The 19,203-nt window shown below is 43.0% G+C and overlaps 1 protein-coding gene across 1 annotated transcript; it reads right to left on the reverse strand.

Annotated features, from left to right (window-relative positions):
* Positions 1-772: 772 nt before the first annotated feature.
* LOC108926713 (dual oxidase 1-like) lies at positions 773-18,711 on the reverse strand. The gene is made up of 33 exons (XM_018739591.2): positions 18,637-18,711; positions 18,326-18,409; positions 17,919-18,083; positions 17,105-17,292; positions 16,043-16,241; positions 14,766-14,932; positions 14,342-14,405; positions 13,731-13,827; positions 12,397-12,487; positions 12,025-12,127; positions 11,405-11,577; positions 11,127-11,302; positions 10,862-10,980; positions 10,009-10,146; positions 9,630-9,743; positions 8,503-8,705; positions 7,959-8,144; positions 7,042-7,267; positions 6,800-6,893; positions 6,399-6,571; positions 6,188-6,260; positions 5,967-6,050; positions 4,552-4,730; positions 4,212-4,442; positions 3,463-3,562; positions 3,269-3,318; positions 3,022-3,149; positions 2,632-2,785; positions 2,172-2,404; positions 1,923-2,081; positions 1,653-1,808; positions 1,408-1,536; positions 773-1,303 (listed from the first exon to the last, which is right to left on the reverse strand). The coding sequence occupies exons 1-33, from the start codon at positions 18,689-18,691 to the stop codon at positions 1,181-1,183; spliced, it is 4,614 nt and encodes a 1,537-aa protein (XP_018595107.2). The 5' UTR covers positions 18,692-18,711; the 3' UTR covers positions 773-1,180.
* Positions 18,712-19,203: the final 492 nt, after the last annotated feature.

The following is a 19,203-nucleotide window of genomic DNA, read 5'->3' on the forward strand; positions in this document are numbered from 1 at the left end:
ATTTTGGTTTAATACCAGTTGCTGTGATAAGGGATTCAGGATGCAGAGGTTTCCAAAGACATTACACAGTGTACACGAAGTACACAGAACCCTGGGTGTAGGCTGGGTTGTGGCCTGTCAGTTACTTACAAGCCATTTTAAGCCATATCTGAAGCTTCCATGCAAATATGCAGAGTGACATCATAGCAACGGAAGTTCAACATCCAGTGATCAGCCCTTTTAATACCACACAAACACCATTTCAAAGAGGCTTGCAGTGATTTTCCACCAGTTAAGATTTTCATCTGGGATGTCATTATTTTTATAGGCCAGAGAATTTTAATATGCTGAAACATACTAAATGGAAAATCAGTCATCATTGACTGATTCATCATCATCATCATTCCGTTGAAATATGTAAAGGCCTTTGTCAGTTTGTTTTTATTTGTTTTAGTCTTTTTTAAGTCAGATAAAATCATAGTTTATCAGCTCATAGGTACATACTCAGTTGATCACTTTTTAGAAACACTATTTTGCAATCCTTGATTTATCCTTCAGTTATTTCCAGTATTGCTCTGTGTTTTTTGCTTTGTTTGTCTCTGTGTCACTGTGACCCAGGGGAAAAGAGTGTTTATCAGGAAATCCATAACGGAAATAATGAGCATAAGATTAGTGTTAATTTAAAAATAGTGTTTATTAAGATTCTTAATAAAGTAACAGCTGAAAATATTTCATTTTGAATGTGGAAGTCATCAGTATTAAGAAAAATTTTCAATTTAGATATGCATGTACATTCATTTAAAAATCATTAATTCAATCACAGATCATTATACTGCAGAATTACACATCATTATATTCTGAAGTACAAATCCAATTGTATTTTTTATATAGACTGAATTTGATCTGGATTTAGGAGAAACTTCCATTTTAGTCTCACAATTTTGCCTTAGTATTGTATATCACAGGTTGTATAGAACAACAGCAGTAAAATTTCAGTTTGTAAAGTGAACAATCACATTATTTGTGCGAGTAAAAATGCATGTAGAAGTATTGAATGTTCATTTTTTGGCGGTGTTCTTGAACACATGCTGTCAGGAGCCATGTCATAATTGCTTATAGCACGCTGTCATTGTAAAAGCATGGCTTTCACTCAGTAAAGTGGAGTAAAGTGGATTCCTTTGTGGTAAATAGCCAGGAATGGTCAGAAGTTCTCATAGTGATGAATGAAGTGAGTTTGGTCCTGCTTGTTCATCTGCTGACAGGCTTTCTCCACATTCTTGGTCAGCCCAGGTGGTCCACAGCTGAACACTCCAATTTTGTGCACCTTAATGGAGGAGAGAAGAGTTTTCTACATGCTGCAGACACGGGGATCCGTGAGGCTGAGCACACTTTTGAGAGAACAGAGCACAAGGACAAATCAGCTCTCACCTCAGGATGCACCTCCTGCAAGGAAGTAAGGAAGGACAGGAAGGGGGGTCGGCCGAAGTGTGTGATTGAGCGCAGGCCAGTGAACAAACTGCGATTCAGTACCCTCTGGAAGTGACGCTCACACACATACTGCATAAAGAAATGGTTTACAGCCACCATGGTTTTAGGCAAAATGAATATTATGTCACCGACATACATAGTGGTTACACTCAGCCACTTCCTGACATCACAGTGAGCATCCTTACCAGCATAGTAGTCCGCAGATCAAATTTTTCAGCCAGTTGGGTGATGTAGATGTGAACAGAGACTAGATCCTGGGTGTCCATCTCCTCCACATCCCTTATGATGTCAGAAACCCATTCAAATTGCCGCTGTGTCCGAGTGACCCAGATGAAGTACACCTACACAAGGAACGCAGGCGATATCCAATCTGTCACATATCCATCAATAGAAAAGGCAAAAAAATCATGGGTCCACTGTAATTTTTTTCTTCCTGATGCAATATCTATGCTTACCTTTTTGCACTGAAACTTGAATTTAGCTGAAAAATTGAATGCCAGGTCCTTTAGAATGGAAGCAAATGGGGTGACCCCAATACCACCGCCCACCAGGACAGACACTTCAAAGTTCTTCCAGTCTTGATGACTCTCTCCAAACGGTCCATCCAAATACAGCTGCAGTATGAGAAGAGAGTTTCGATAAAGGCCATTCGCTCAGAATTGCTTCAGTCTGAGAAGGAGATTTTTACCCTTATGCTCACTTGCCTTGGGGTAAGCACCAAGCTCCTCCACTTTCCTGGGGGAAAAGGTCTCCCTCAGGTGACTGGTCCATGGCCCCACAGCCCGGATGTGCAGGCTTAGTGTCTCTTCGTGGGGAGCAGAGGTCAGGGTGAATGGGTGGTATTCACTTGTACCTAGTTCCAGGCAGGCTATGCGGACCCACTGCCCTGAGCGGTACACGAACTCCTGAGGGCGTTTGAACTCCAGGTACACCACACCTGATAGGGAAACAACCCAAGGCTCACAGAGGGAAATCAGCTGTACCATTCAAAATAAAATAAAAAAAATAAAGGTAACAATCTCAGCTGCCTACCGTGTGTCAACTGCCAGTAGCTTTAGTAAGTAAAACCATAATATCATCTCCAGGGATACTGTCGCCTCACCATGTTTGTGTGTTTTGAATCTTATTTCAGTTAATCAGTCTAGTTTTTTTCCAAAAAATTACCTGATGGGAGCAGCTCAGCTTTCAGCACAGGAATCTCCACCTTCTTCCGACTGAGACTAATGAGTTTATCCACAAGGAAGAGAATTGCAGGAGGGATCAGGTAGATGTGGAATCGTGGCTCCTGGATGAGACCAAAGCTCCCGTGGATGACAGTCTAGAGGCAAAGTGACCAGGCACAGCATCAGGAACTTTCACTGAGCTATTTAACATACTTTGATGAGGTCTATTCATAGATTATTTTTTTAGTCATATTACCATCAAACACATATCTAAGCAGCAAACTTCAGACTTCGGAATGTTTTGGATATCTTCCCAAACGCATTAAAATCACTTAAAGTGCTAATTATTAATGTTCTGTTCAAAGGTGGTACACGATATGTCTTTGCTCACCAGAACATAAATGACAATATAGAAGTAGTGAGTCAGCCAGAAACCTTGGAAGCTGATGCGGCGGAAGTAGCGTGAGGCAAATACATACATGAGAGCCAGAAAGACAAGCAGTAGTACACCGGTAAGGCCTGCTCCAGAACCAAAAACACACATACAAGCACTTTATGAGCTTCTGTTCATAGACGGCACAGTGCTGCTTAAATATAAATCACGTTGTTAATGTTTATCCACCTAAGTGCTTCGTTACCTGGGACTGTCTGAAAGAACCACCAGGTCCACTTCTTTGGAAGCTCAGATCTAAAACAAAACAGCAATTTTTACAGCTTGTGTGCACACATACACACAGATATACATGTATAAATAAATGTACAATTCTAAGTGGAAATTCCTACGCTAATGACATTCTTACAAGTGTATGGAAATTAAAGAATTAACAATTACCCATCATTGATGAAGACTTTGGGAAACAGACAGGCCAGGATGCTGAGGTCACTGACACATAAGATATAGACATTGACCACATGGCCTAAACTGTGAATGACTGCAACACAAAAGAGGGAAATAATAAATGACAATGATCATAAAGCATGAAAAATGGCTTTTATTATAAAGGTGGTCCCTGATTTACGATGGTTTAGCTTAAGATTTTTTGACTTATGCTGGTGAGCTGGCGATAGACATTCAGTAGAAACTGTACTTTGAATTTCGAATTTTGATTTTTTCCTGGGCAAGCAATATGTGGAGTAATACTCTCTCGCAGTGCTGGGCAGCGGCAGTGATCCGCATCTCCCAGTCTGTCATGTGGTTATGTTTTGTACATCCATAATGTCATAGAAACACCCATCTGTATCTCCTGCTACTGGTGGGAAGAAGAAGAGGAGGGCAGTTACTCTTGAGGAGAAACTCAAGATAATTGTCCAGCCTGAAGGCAGCAAGCCCGTAATGGCCATTGTGTGTATCCTAGGCTATGGTGCTCGGTAGGTTAGGTGTATTAAATGCATTTTTTGACTTACGATATTTTTGATTTACAATGGATTTTGTGGAACGTAACCCCAACGTAAATCGGGAACCACCTGTACTTTAAACTCAGTTGTCCATTTCATTAATTTAAAAAACACAATGTTTATTTGCTTAACCATACTGCATCAAAATAAAAAGTTTATAACTCAGGAAACTCATTATTGTTTGACCTGTGAAGATAATGGCTGTCATGGCTAAACATCGGTGGAAGTCGATGGCTGCATCAAATGGGATGTAGCGATTGAGGAAGGTTTCACGGCCAATCGTGATGAGGTTGCGGCACACGGTGAGAAGCATGTACGGGAACAGGAAGGAGATGGCGGCAGCCGAGCCGCGGGACACCACAATGCCCACCGCTGTGGTCTCTGGGATACCAGTAGATTCTGCCTGCAAGCTGTAGTCTAACAACAGCACTGGAGAGTTTTTATTTGTCTGACTGCAGAAGTCCAGTTTTAAAATGAAGCTGCCTTCTTCACATGATCATTTTACCCACAAGTCATGGTAACTCACGGTAGCACCGCTCCAGAGTCACGCCTGCCATGATGCCGTAGAAAATGGTAAAGCAGACGATATGACAGCGGTAGTTCTCCACAAAGCGCTTCAACTGCTGCAATTTCTGCTGGAACCGACTCCTGTTGTACCGCTCCCTCTGGGGCTTCACATACACATCCAGACTGTAGTGGCCTGTGCTACGTGACACACATCAAATATATGAGTCAAAAATTGGAGTTAAAAGGAGTTCATGGGGATGCAGGACGTGACACAACAGTCCAAACATTGCTCCAGAAAACATTTGACCTTTTTAGCGAATGTCCTTGTATAATCTTTACATAGGCTGATGTTTGTGGAAATGTTTAATTGAATCATTCCCTATTAGATGTGACTGAAACCAAAATGTCTTCTTTTGGGAAGTACACTTTTTTCAAACGCTCTAGGCTATGTTATGAGTTCACACCAGTGTAAGTCCCAGACAGACATGATGTCACTCACAAAAGCAGAGGTAACCTCAGGTCGTAATTACTGGTAAGCTTACACTGGTAAGCTTACACAGCTAAAAAAAGTAATGCCATGTTATTACCATCAATGCCCCACAAGTGGATGTACATAGCCTGTGAGAAAGCGCTCATGACAGATCCATGTTCCCAATTCTCAGTTTCTTGTCTCCCACTCCCTTTGGAATTATTCATATCATCAGATTTGTGGTTTCTCTTTAACATGAGTGTATATGCACACAGAGTGCCAAACACAAACGTGGTCCAGAACGGGCTGGGAGAACATCAGGTCAGGGGCCGCACATGTGGGTAAGCTGTTACTGATGTCAAAGGACAAAAGGAAAGGAAAAACAGACATGCAAAATTGTGTAGAATGAGAGGAAAAATACACTTCAGCACTTTGGGTAAATTAGGTTGACTTGGCATACAAGAGGCAATGTTTTCACCTATTTAAATATCCATAATTCACCTGCGTTTCAGTAAGAAGATGCAGCTTTATGCCAAAACCAAACATACAAGCCATTTTCTGTATTTGTCTTGCATGACCATAATATGAAGGATCAAAATGACAAACTAGACATTGGATGAGGCACAGAACAATGTGGAGCAGACTGAATACTGATCACACGTGGTTATTAACCTACAGGGTGCTGGTTCAGTTCTGAAGAGGGACCCTGTTGTAATATGTTTGTAAAAGGCACTCAGTGTCATTTGCTTAAGTAAAATAAGGAGCTGTTGAAAATTTCTGTGTCACTTTGAATTTCCAAAGCAGCACAATACTAGAAAATAGAAAATGAAATGGTTGGAAAAAACGGGAATAAAGGCAGGAACTGGAAGTTGTGAATTTGGAGGAGCTCCTCAGCGAGGAACATTTCACGTGGTAGTGCGACATCATCAACACTGAACAAATGTTTGAACCAACATTGCTCTTACTTTTTCCCATGTCTTCTGCGCAGGTCCTGCCCTTCTCTCCCTACAACACCAAAGGCCAAGTTCTTTTCTCCCTTTGTCTGTGAGCTGAAAATCAAAAATAATTGAACACCCTTAACATCCAGTACACAATGCTGAGTGATGATGAAAAATACTAAAACAATAACATAACATCACTTTTCTCATTTTCGTTTCCCTTAGGATCTTTGACTGCATGACCTCACTTTTTTGGGGTGATGAAGGACACTCTCTGGTCTCTCTTAAGTTTGTTTTTACACTGTATCTCCTTTTCCATCCCTGTAAAGAGAAAGGACGTAGACAGCAAAATTGTTGGGTGCTCAAAAAGTGTATGGCCCTGGTGAGACCGACCAAGAGGAAAGGAAGATGCAGACAGGATAAGACGGGTTTCCACATATCTGCTTTAGCCGTTTTCACCTTTGATGTTGAGCTGAGAGAACTGCAGCTCCTTCTCATAGTCACACATGAGGGAATGGAAGTCCTCCCAGGCAATCTGCTCTTTTTGGTCAAACCCAGCTGCCTGTAGCATAGTCTTGATGGCTTCCTCTGCCTGGCTCTTGGATAGGCAGTTGGAGATTTCAAAAAAGGACCTGCAGGCCAACGCACAGGGAATGCACAGTTTGAGAGAACCATTATTATGTGTATTAGCTCCTTTCCTTCCAAACAGAGCAGGCACCTCATAGTACTCTAAGGAGTGACGTGTAAGATTTTTCTATGTAAAATCGCCCATGTGGTTTACCTGTTGCATTTTCTGGAAAAGAAAACACTGCAATATGCTGAGCACTGCAATTAATGATAATTAGAAACAACTGGTTTACCTAAGTAATCTAGAAAACTCCTCTTTTGATAAGGAGCCATTTCCATCTAGGTCATGCATTGCAAACATCATCTTTGACTTCTCTTCTGGAGACCCTGCCATATCCCACAAAAAGAAAATCATGCAAAAAAATTAAATAAGGGCTCATTAACAATCTTCTAAAAGTACAGTTAATTACACGTAAAATTTATTCATATAGCGGTCATCAAACCTGGTTACCCTTTGCAAGCAACCTGTCCTCACCTATAATGAAAATGACAATAACATCAAGAAACTCCTGGAAAGAGAGGTAGCCGTTGCCATCTTTGTCAGCTAAGGTAAACATTGATTCCACAAAGAGTGAGTCCTCCTTGAGCCCAAGGGCGTCAGCAAATTCTGATGCACTGAGCTCACACTGTAGTGCCTCCCTCCTCTTCACGGGGGATAATGAGCTCAAATCCCCAGCATCATGTTTGTCAATCTCCAGGATCTGATAGGTGACAGGAGAGCAATCCTTATTACAATAACGTTGTCAGGTTACTTCATAAACAGTTCTGCTTCAAGGGATTGATGTATAGTTCCCCTAAAGAAGCTCAAATTTTTACATTAGAAAGCCAAAATCTGTAAATCCCTCATCCACGCAAAGTTAAAAACGGACAGATCCATCTGAAGTGCAAAATTATTTCTACAGTTTGTGGTTTTATCTTTCGTTATATTTTTTACACCTTAAACTGTGTTTTAATGAATTTGAATTTTTTTTTCTGACACACTGCTGGATGAAATGTTGGCCATCTGGAACATCTTGCTAGTGTACTTTCAGTAGTTAGAAGTACTACACCGTGAGTTTGGGCAAGTGGTTAGTCAACTTTCCATCTTCGCTTAGAGTCTACAGAAGGGTTTGTACCTACTGCCGATGAGGTGTTTGAGCCCAACCAGTGGGACACTTAAAAATTGGAGGTGGGGGCAGTGGTGGGTTTGAGAAAACCAATGCATTTGGGAGCCTGAAGGTTCACTGGCTTTCATATTTGTTGTACATGATTGACAGTTGGGCCAAGTCAGGGTTTTGGTCTAATAGTTCTTCCTCAAAATGTAGCTGTCTCCACAAACTCTAATTTCCATCAGTTGCTCATAGCTGTATTGCAATACTGTGAAGGATTTTGAGCTTTAAGCCCAGGGTTCACCTGAGAAAAGGCATGCCTGAAGAAGGTTTCCACAATCTGTGACCTCTGTTCCTTCGTCACAGCCTCTTCCAGCATCTGTTGTTCCTTTGCCTCCCTCACATTCAGTCTCCTGTTCCATGGGGTCAACTCAGACTGTAGGTGATTCACAAACTCAGAACGCTTGTTCTCATTTTCGAAAAACAACACCTGGAACAAGGCAGACTGCTGATGAAATGGAGATCCAGACAACACAAGAAACATGCTATAAACTGATTGCTGACATATTAAACATGGAAGCGAAGCAAACTGTGTAAAAAACACAGCAGTTTTAATCAACAAAAACCATTCAAGAAACAGCTTGTAGTTACTTTCCACAGCAATCATGGTAATGTTTCGATTAAAGCTTGTCTTATAAGGGATGCAAACCCATAGTCCAACCCAGACAGTGTTGCTTTAGCTACCATTTACATTTACAAAAATCTTGCAATAAAGATGCCAAGAAGGCAGATTTGGAAATGAAAAGGAGGCAGACAACGGCTGGTCGAATGTGGGCCCTTCCACTCACCAGATCGTACTCTTTGGGGACCTTAAGCAGCAGCACACGGCAAAGGTGATCACTGGAGACGTGAATGTCCAAACACTCCTGTCTCACCAGACTGAGGAAGCGCACTGTTGAGCCTCTGTTATCGAGCACCAGCAGCCTCTGGAGTGCATCCACAGTCAGGCCAACAGGCTGCAGGGGCTCCTTGGGTCCCTGCCACTCACATGCTGGGTGCACAAAGGGAAAGCTCTCACTGAACAGAATGTAGGTGGAGTGAAATACTAAACTGTGAACGATAAAATGTTTATTTTGTAGGGATTGAAAACTTAAGAAATTCAAAATTGTTGAATGCCTTCACCAAGTGCAAATTTGGAAAGGAGGGCTTATGTGAGCTATGATAGCCTTTACATCCACAATTGTTCAGTCCCCTAGACACACATTAACTGTGCATGTTGGTGTTTAATACAGTTGGTGTATTAATGCAAAAAATCCATATAGGAAAAAAGAAATACTGAAACGTTGCTCTTGCACAAAATATATGACCCACACATTGCCGGAAACTGCTTGTCCCGAGCAGGGTCACAGCGAGCCGGAGGCTAACCTGGCAACGCAGGGCGCAAGGCTGGAGGGAGAGGGGACACACCCAGGACAGGATGCCAGTCCACCACAAGGCACCCCAAGCAGGACTCAAACCCCAGACCCACCAGAGAGCAGGTCCTGCCCAACCCCACTACACCACTGCACCCCCCCAATTGTATGATCCACTGGAGATAATTTTTTAATGCGTTCTACAAACTAAGGAATTTATCAAACCCAAAATTTCATAAAGTTAATGGGGCTCCTTTCATTGCATCTGTTGCTTGTCAGAATCTCAACATGTCTTTTCATTTCAGTGGTTACACACCATTAACACATAATGAGATATTCTTAAAATGTCACATTATCTATTCTGAACATAACTAATACATTTAATTTCTTGAGCGAATAACATCTGTCATGAAACAGCTTGCGTTTAACAAAGCTGTTGCATAAGATGAAAAAATCTACCACAGACCCAAGTAGGCGCAGTCAGAAGGGGACAGGCAGGGCAACCCGAGCCCTTCACCTGCACGCCTAATCACAGCACCATTGTCTGCGGTCAATGGTCCTACCTGTGATTCCCACAGCGGGCTCCTCTGTAATGTCCTTGGTCTGGTGCTTCCTCTGGAATCTCTTGAACTTATAGTTGCGGAAATAGGCCACCGTGTAAGCCAGGAGAAAGCTCACTTGTGAGGGGAAAGAGGGTGAAATTACAGCAGGCTCCCCAATTGATAACGGTGCTTTTGAGATTAATGATGGTCAGGGCTCATTAAAAAAACATCTCTGCCATCTTAACTGTGATCCTTCTCCTCATTCTAATCTGGATTGTACTACTAACCGCAAGACTCACTTTATTACCGAAGGTCTAATTTTTTCCTTAAAATTCCAAACACTTAAGGAAATTCCAAAGCGCTCAACTGTACTGAGCAGAGATGGTAATCAAAGTCAAACCTGGTGGCAGGAGAAAGAGAGCAGAGACAGTGATGCCAAACCCAGTCTGGCTGCCGTCAAAGTAGTGCAGGTCAGTGGCGTTGGTGCAGCTGAAGAGCTCTGCAGCTGTTATCTGCCTGGGCTGTGGGCAGGGGTCACCTGGATGACACAAGGATACTTAAGGCACTCTTCATCACATACACTGAGCACACTAATCTCTCCAGCCACCAAGGTGAGGTCCAACAAGTAGATCTGGCGTAAACCAGAGTAATACTCCAGTTACTGTAGCATTTCTGTTGCTTCCTAACGCACTGCCATCACCATGCCGAACTTTATTGCCAGGTTAATGATGCATGACAGTGACAACCTCTGGCTCTATCATCTGGAGTCAGTGCTCTTCATGGCTGAATAATCAAAACAATATGAAACGAAAGAAAACCAGACTTAACCTTCAAATTTTTGTCTACATTTATTAATCTAGCAGACAACTTTTCTTCAAAGCAACTTCCAATGAACTCTATGTAGTGTTATTCACCAAGGTGACTTACACTGCTAGATACACTACTTACAATGGGTCACTCAGTCACTTATCAGTACAACACACTCTCTTTGTATCACTTACACACTATGGGGGAACCTCAACAGTGTGTTTTTGGACTGCAGGAGGAAACCCACACACACCCACACACAGGGAGAACATGCAAACTCCACACAGACTGAGCAGGGATTGAACCCATGCTCTGTCATACCACCCAGGAGCTACGCAACAGCAGCACTACTTGCTGTGCCACCATGCCACCCAGCAATGTTTAACAATACCTATAGATCATTCTTTTATGTGCCTGAATAAATATGCAGACAACTCCATTATTACCATCCTCCCAGACAAAGACGTTTTTCTGGAAATCTTGAGATTCAGAGCCAGTCACAGCAACAAGTACATCGTGGAAGGAGGTGTTGCGAATGTCCTGAATTTCTTCTGCTGTGAAGAGACTAAGAGATTTGTCATGAGAAGACTTCCGTGGTCGTATCTCCACACTGAGACAGATGCATGTATAAAGAGGCATGGCAGAGTGTACAGAACAAGCCAACTAAATAAGCAGGGTCATACTGAAATACACAAGGAGAAGATCTCCTACCCATTTAGCTTGTTCTCGAACCAGAAGCGATCACCATCCCGGATGCGTTGGAACTGGTCAAGGATTATGGAGGAAAAAAGTGGTCCTGGGCCCTCTGTAGACTCCAGGAGGCCTCCTGGAAAAAGCTCCAGTTTGGACATGTCGTTTTCATAGAGCTGGGCTAGGTTCCTGAAGATCTGAGTGTTGAGGAGGAAAAGAGCAGGTGCAAGATGACCTTAATGCTTTACAGCATTTTTTTCTTAATCTTTGTCCTTCACCTTTTCCTCCTACTCCCTCACCTCGGGGTTTGTTCTGTTCAGATCAGGGTTTATTTCCTCCCAGCTGCCCACTGGCTGCAGGCCAAAGGACTCCCTGGCCTGGTTGTAGCTGGGGAGGCCAAAATCCCGGCCCCTCTGGATGGTGAGCGCAACAAGGTCAGATCTGGAGAACCGCAGTGGGCCATACATGTAATCTGGCCAGTGTAAAGGAAGGAGCCATCAATGTTGGCATTCTTCAACAGTGATGTTAGCCTTTTTAATTCACTACAATATCGTTAAGTAGCACCAGTTTTGGTGTTGTTATTCAGCAACGTCAGAGCTCTGATGAAATGACTCTCTCCCCCACACTTTTCCGAACAGATAAATAATATTTGTACATAAAAATCATGCTGTCTCCATTAGCCACCCCATCTTAAAGGTAAAACATATAAAAGTGCACAGCTTTGTTTACACATTTCACCGGTGATTCAAAGAAAATTTCTCCTCCTAAAAATGAACACAACGACAGTAAACTTTGCATCATTGAAATGCAGCCCGAAATCAGTAATTTCTATTAAAGGCAGTGAAACTGTGTGGATAATACAATGTGTGGATAATACAAAGTGGCAGACACAAAATGCAACAAAACAAAGGGAAATAACCTCTCAAATCCTCCACAATGATGTTGTCCTCCTTCTCTGAAATTTGTGATGCCATTCCCATCAGGAGATCATCCACATCTTGGCCATTCTGTAGGTTTGGATTCTAAACACAGGACACCCAACACATGCAACCATTACATGCATGTACACAGATTGCTTGCTACTCTTCTATTCCAGACGGAACCAGATCTATGACTCAAATGCCATTCCGAAGGGTTTTTATTCAACCTTTTTCGAACACTTGATTCATTTCCTTTACAAATAATGTCCTCAGTTTACGGTCACGTAGCTGAGGCAGTCTGGGGCTAGCAGACCCAACTGGACCAACTCCCAACCTCTGGCTATCATGTCCATCCCATCCGTTCAGTTCACCTCTCTGTTCCAGAAGCTATTGCACGTGCGCATGGCTGGGGACACGCTGTCATCCAAGTTGATGATGTTCCGAAAGTGGCATGTCCTGTTCCTGCAGCCAGTACAAACACAATGTACTCAACATATAAGACATTTTCATGACCTTATTCATCAGTCACCTCTCTATAACTGAACCGGTCCCTTGAAGGATACAAATCAGTTTTGAATATCTACTGTACTACTGGCTGAGCTACAAGTCCATATTCACATAATTGACCAGCATTGCTTGGTCAAATTTTTTAAGAGACTTCACCTTGCAAATATGCAGATAGCTGACTAGAGATTGCTCAGAGTAAATTATACTTCCACACTGGTCACAGAGTGAAAATGTTCAGCTTTATATAGTACATATCACAACCAGTTGTTATGGTGGGACATAATCAGTTATGAGACGAAACTGGTTATGTCCCACCATAACTGTCATGCTCACACCCGCAAACTCAGCAACAGCACCTGTTGCTGATTAGCACGGCCAGGTATAAAGGCAGCGCCGTCACAGCAACAGAATCTACAACGCCCATCGACTGGCTTGTGCATTCAGCGTTCTGTTTCCCAGTACCCTGTTCCCTGCTTAAAGTTCCTTATTCTCCTGGCTTTATTGACCTTGGCTTGTTCACACGTTTTCTGAGTATTGCTTCGCCCCTGAATCGACAATCGTACCTTGGAAAACCCTTGCCCCTCCCCGACCTCAGTCACTGATTGCTCCTGTGTTTTGGCACCGAAATAAAAGCACCCGCACTTGTGTCCAAACCCTACCTCTTGTCTCCAGTCCTCAACACTGACAATAACAGCTGGTTGTTTTATTGTCTATTTCACAAAATGTACTCAGATAACTCCACGCTTAAAACAGGGTATACTTTCCCCAGGGGCATAACTAGTTTTCAGGTATTGATAGTACTCAGTGGAGTTATACCCAAAAATGTGGTGTGGCGAATTACACTTGCATGAGCACTGGGTGGGACAAGCTCCCCCGCGATACACATTTGACCTTTGCTTTGACTGGTTGCATCCAGTTTCATTTCCTGACTAACTGGTTAAAACTAAACAGCTGGTTAGTTCATTTGCCAAATCCCAATAACCAGCTGAATTGGTTAGTCACTGAATCCTCAACCACTCAAATTCCTGGGTAAAGTCAAATCTGAAGGTCATAAAAAAAGTACCAAAAAGCTTTTGCATTTCCATCTACAAAGAACCAAGATGTTGGAGCATTTTCAGCATTAATCCAGTTATTCCCATAGCGGCATCAATAAGCACAGAAGCTTCCAGAAGAAGAAAAAGGTTCATTATAAAAATACCTCATGTAAACACCAGGGGGAACCGCTGTAGCCCAAACCCCCAAGGCAGCTGCCTGGAACTCAGGCGAGACACCAGGGTCTACAAACTTCTGGTAGCCTTCATGAGGGAGAACCATGGAAAGGAGAAAGAACAAATGAGCAGGAGGAAACAGCATTGTTATTAACTTACAGCACAGCATGTCTTTATGAAAAGAAACTTAGTGCTTTTACTAGAACGTTTGAGGGAAGTAAATTGCCAAAGGGCACTATGGCAGTAGCAGGGGTTGAACCTGTAACCTTCATGCTACAAGTCAATGTCCTCAGAGACTACGCTGCCTCCTGCTATCTTTGTTGGACCGTGTCTCACGTTCTCGCTGTCTCACTCACTTACTATCCCAGTACAAATCATACAAGACTCAAAATCCATAACCTTTCTCTAACAGGTCTTATTAGGATCTCCTCAAAACACAATGTTTTGCTGAGCATTGCTGCTCTGGCCAGTGTACAAAACGGCTAAAGGGCAGCTCCTTAAGGGTCTTACCTCCCTTTTGTCACGGTACAGATGTGTATAGACACACATACACTTAAACAATGGTGCACAGTGATGCACAGAGACAGTAACATCTTCTCACCTCGGTAGGATGGCACAGTCACATCTCCCAGATGTCCAGGCAACCATTCATAGAACACAATGCTCTGGTAAGAGGAAAAACTGAGGAAAATTAAGATGTAACTCTTTAACGTAAATACACTTAACCCAAATTATTGTTACTCGGTCTTTACTGATTGCTGTATTAGTGTACAGTACTCAGTCTGAGCTATTCTCATAAGGAATGAGACACATCACCATTACGCCTGTTGTGCTTTACAGTTCCTGAAATCTGAACTCCCTCACAACGTTTGTAGGTCTCCAGGACCTCAAGGCAGTGTTGAACTGATACACCTACTTTTGTCCTACGTGCCAGAATTCGAACACATGCCATGTTTTTGTGAATTCTGCTGGGGCATCTCAGGGCAAACATACTAATTATGTGGTAAATGAGGCCATTTCTGTACCTGTAATGTGGCAACCACCCTTTTCCTGGCATTCTGAAAGAGCTCCTCATCTGACCATAATGGGTGTTTCTCCTGCAGCTGAGAAGCCAGGTAATTGTGGTACCTAAACCAGATAATCCCCTCTGCCACTGTGAACACATTCTCATTCCCCCAGGTGTTGCCAAACTCTGGAAAAAAAACAGGGACAGAGGAGAAGACATGGAGACCCCATCTCTGACACAGATTGAAAAGATCTACATGACACTGTATGAGCTCTTTGTTTGGCCAATATAACATTTATGTTCTCAGGTATTCTATGCAGTTGTTTCACAAGCACAATATTTGAAACACAGGACTAATCAATAGTCCTATTTGTCTATAGTTTCATATGCAATTTTTGAAATATTCCACAAACTGATCCCAATACCAAGTTAGATGCCATTTTTACCAGACTAAATATGGTATATTCTGTTATTCATTGTGGGGGGGGCACGATGGCGCAGTGGGTTGGACTGGATCCTGCTCTCCAGTGGGTCTGGGGTTCAAGTCCTGCTGGGGTACCTTGCGACAGACTGGCATCCCGTCCTGGGTGTGTCCCCTCCTCCTGCAGCCTTACGCCCTGTGTTGCTGGGTTAGGCTCCGGCTCCCCGTGACCCCGTATGGGACAAGCGGTTCAGACAGCGTGTGTGTGTGTGTGTGTGTGTGTGTGTGTGTGTGTGTGTGTGTGTGTGTGTGTGTTATTCATTGCAAAATATTCAGAGTTTAACATGCCTTCCTGACAGTCGCTTGCACTCAGTTTCAGTGAAGAAAATTAATCCACCCCAGTTGGAGTAAAACAAGAAACCAACATGCCATTATACAGCAACAAAAACACAGGATTATGGTAGAAGTATGAGTATAACACAAGCGTATCACGCCATCCCACAACAACAATGACTGATTTGTCACAGTAAAGAGAACCCAGGACACAATAAGAGGGCAAAATATGAAACAGCAACACCTTTCATTAACTAAATCCATCATAAAAGAGGAATATCTTAAACCAAGAACTATATGTGGGCACATCATTCTAGAAGTGTTCCTTGAACTCATTAGTTCAGCACTAGAACATTTACACTGCATTACACTGTTGGGTTTAAGGCAGGACTCTAAGTCACATCATGTGTATATGTTCATGATCCAACATATAGTCCAACACTGGTTTAAATGCCCAACTTGTGGGTATTCAAAGTCAACGTTCTAAACTCTACAATGAACTTGCTGTACTTGCTGTGGGAGGTAGTGGGAAATTCTCTTACCATAGAGGCCCTGGCGACCATGCTGGCCTGTGGAGGGGTCAGCGGAGGCCCACATGAAGTTCCCAGTGCTCTGCTGAGGCAAACCTGGGTCAGGACCCGTGGCTAAACGTCCGCTGTCAAAGCTCCTCAGGGCATCACACCAGGAGCTGGAGGTTCCATATATGGAACTTCCATCAATCCAAGAAGTCACATGGTTTACCTGTGGGATCACAGAAAGAAGTGAATGAAGGCAAACAGAGAGAAAGGAGGAAAACAGAAGGAAAAGTTATGTAGTAAATTTATTCTGGCTCAAGTACTTCTCTTATTTTTCCAGCATACACCTTCCAGATAGGGTTGCTTAAAAAACTCAAGGTCACAAAGTGTCACCTTTCTGATTTGGTAACAGCATGATGACAATATCTGCAGTTTCTAGAAAAGAATCGACTACTCTTAAGCTTAATATAGTTTTGTTTCAAATGCTTAGATTCCAACTGTAAATGCCTAACATCCTGTGAAAAACTGGAAGAGACCTTGACCAAGTCCTTAATGAAATATCATTTATTAAAAAGGGGTGAAATTACCAGCCTGAATACAGGATCGCTCCTGAGAATTGGAGCGAGGACTGAAACCACACTCCTGACTTGTACAAACTCCTTTCTACAGTCTATAAAAATAATGTTATTCCAGTAAAATAACTTGACCACAGGAATTTCAGGCACTACACTGTGTAGCCACCTAAATTCACAGTTAGTCATTATGTTGCTTGTAGGTCCACCCTTTCTCACCTGACCTTCCTTGAGAAAGGTGACTGGTCTACCTCCTGGTTAAGCACTACCACAGTAGTGTTGAGCAGTGCTCAGGAACTCACTGTTCATTAATTCCCTGAAAAGTATGTCTTTGGAATGCAGGAGGACATCTAAGTGCTGGCAGGAATCCCAGATAAGAAAAGAGAAAAATCTCTACGGACAAAGAGCTTACGCTACAATCAAACCCACAACCCTAGAGCTGTGAAGAAACCGTGGTACGCAGTGGACCACCACCAGTGTGCGGTACACAGAGCCTTGAGCACCGACACCCTGTTACCTGTGTGCGGGGGCTGTTTGGGCTGCGACTGGTGTGCTTGTCCCACTCGGCACGCTGGAATGGTAAAAGAATCGTCCCAGTGCTGTTGGGGTCAAAGACAGGATCCCCAGTCGGGACTGCAATGTGGATGAACTCTGGAGGGCACCCCGGTCTCCTGGAGTCAACGATCTCGGATAAAACATGGTAACCTGGGCAAATGGTCATGCGCACTCAGTCAGATTCCGTGGCTCTTAACATGAAATTAAATTATTAATTTTTTTTTAGAGAGCGCTCCTCTCACGCAGTGACACAGAGTGCTTTAACACAGGCATACAGCAAGAAAAATTGCAGTGACTGCAATTTTAAAGCACTTTTCACCTTCCAAAAGCACTTTAAAATAAGCTCAGATGCCACTGATCTACAGCATTGCCCATGCTCCACCTACTGCTGTGGTCAGCTCACCAATGGAATATTCATTGCTGATATACAGACTATGTGGCCCCATTTTTTTCTAATTTTCAGTTTTTTGCCTGAGATGAAATTTTGGTTCAGGAACCAACACTCACAACCCTTCCCTTTCCTACAGAGGCTCACAGGTGGTTGTCTCCTTAGTGGGACCGTATCTGATTTAGAAGGAAGAGCGCCACCTGAAGGTCCACAGCAGCACTTCTAAAGGAAAAGTAAAGGTTCCCCTCCAGATGTCAGCCTAACCCATATCTGCATAGCTGCTTCGCACATTTTTGGGTGGTTAAGATAAACACAGTAGTCTGGTGGCCAGGTGTTAAAAAGAGTCCGTGTGAGCCATTTGGGGAGAACAGATGATGGTTCTTCTTACCAAAGAAAACTGAGAGGACAGTCTGGTTCCTGAAGGACGGCTGGCCGGATGGCCCGTTCATGATAAAGTTGCTGAACTTGCGTGGGTTGGGCAGCAGGGGCTCCTGAAGAGGCTGGTACACCCCATCAGAGTACCATGGGGGCGAGTGGCGCATTAAAGGAGAGCCTGGACAGCACAGTCAGATCTAATGAACAAATGTGAACATCCTTTGACCTTGACCCTTGCAGCTCTATTGACTATGACCATTACTGCTGGATTGACCATGACCATTAGTCACATTGCACTAAGTTCTCAGTGGGAAAAGTGCTTCATGGATGAAAATTAAGAACAACACACTTCAGCTTTAAGGCACTGACTTCAGTGTCAATGGAGCAGAAGCCAGACAAGTAGTTGCCTAGAAGGTGTACCTGCCGCGCCTCGACTGTGATCCGCTAGATTGTTGTACCAGCCATCATAGCGCTGCACCTCCCAGCTGACACTGCACTGAGCACCTGAACATGTGAACAGCTGTTTTTTTTTTACATCTTCAAACGTACATATTCATACAAAAGTCCTGATAATAGCAGTATAATATCTGAGTGGTTGAGTGCAAAAACCCCTGAAATGCTGAATGCTGCATTTTGACTCCACAACCCACTCTATGTGAAAAGGGATTTTCAAAAATGTAAAATGGAAAAAAATACAATAATTTTAAAAATTACATAATATGAGTACTTACCTGGAGGACTGACCATGGACATCAGCAGCAGGATTGGGGACAGGAGGTGTGACATCTCTGTATCTTGTAACCCTACTGATGTAGACAGACTTGTCTAAGCAAAGCTCTCTCCAGGGAAATGTCTCCAGCTCCAGATCTCTCTCTCCCTGCCTGGAGGGTTTGTCTCTCTGCAGGTAAGTAGGTGCACCTGCTCCTGAAAAGACAACCACTTTTTTTTTCTCCATCCTCTGACCTTTACATCCTCAACGCATCTCACCCTCTAACTCCAGAAATCGTAGCTTGAGTCCATTGAACGCGACGCGCTATTTACATTACATTGATTGCATTTACAGTGACATTTACATTTTCATTTATTCATTTAGTACACACTTCTCTCAAAGCGACGCACATCTCAGAGAAAATACAATTTGTGCATCACATACTATGTGACATAGGAGAAAAAGACAGATATAGAGATATGTGATTCTAGTAAATTTAGTTTGTTTCTTCCATTTCCGATGTTCATCCTACGACGAGGTGCATAAAACTCAGGACAGACGATTCCTGATCACCCTACATTTTTAAGTG

This window comes from Scleropages formosus, chromosome 11 (assembly GCF_900964775.1).
Source record: "Scleropages formosus chromosome 11, fSclFor1.1, whole genome shotgun sequence".
Lineage (NCBI taxonomy): Eukaryota > Metazoa > Chordata > Actinopteri > Osteoglossiformes > Osteoglossidae > Scleropages > Scleropages formosus.

Excerpts from the sequence above, each read along its gene's own strand:
- LOC108926713 (XM_018739591.2), bottom strand. The coding sequence starts at position 18,691 with ATGTCACACCTCCTGTCCCCAATCCTGCTGCTGATGTCCATGGTCAGT. Across the intron at positions 11,578-12,024 it reads CATTGTGGAGGATTTGAGAG|ATTACATGTATGGCCCACTG; the intron begins GTTATTTCCCTT and ends TACACTGGCCAG. Across the intron at positions 6,572-6,799 it reads GAGTTTTCTAGATTACTTAG|GTCCTTTTTTGAAATCTCCA; the intron begins GTAAACCAGTTG and ends GTTGGCCTGCAG.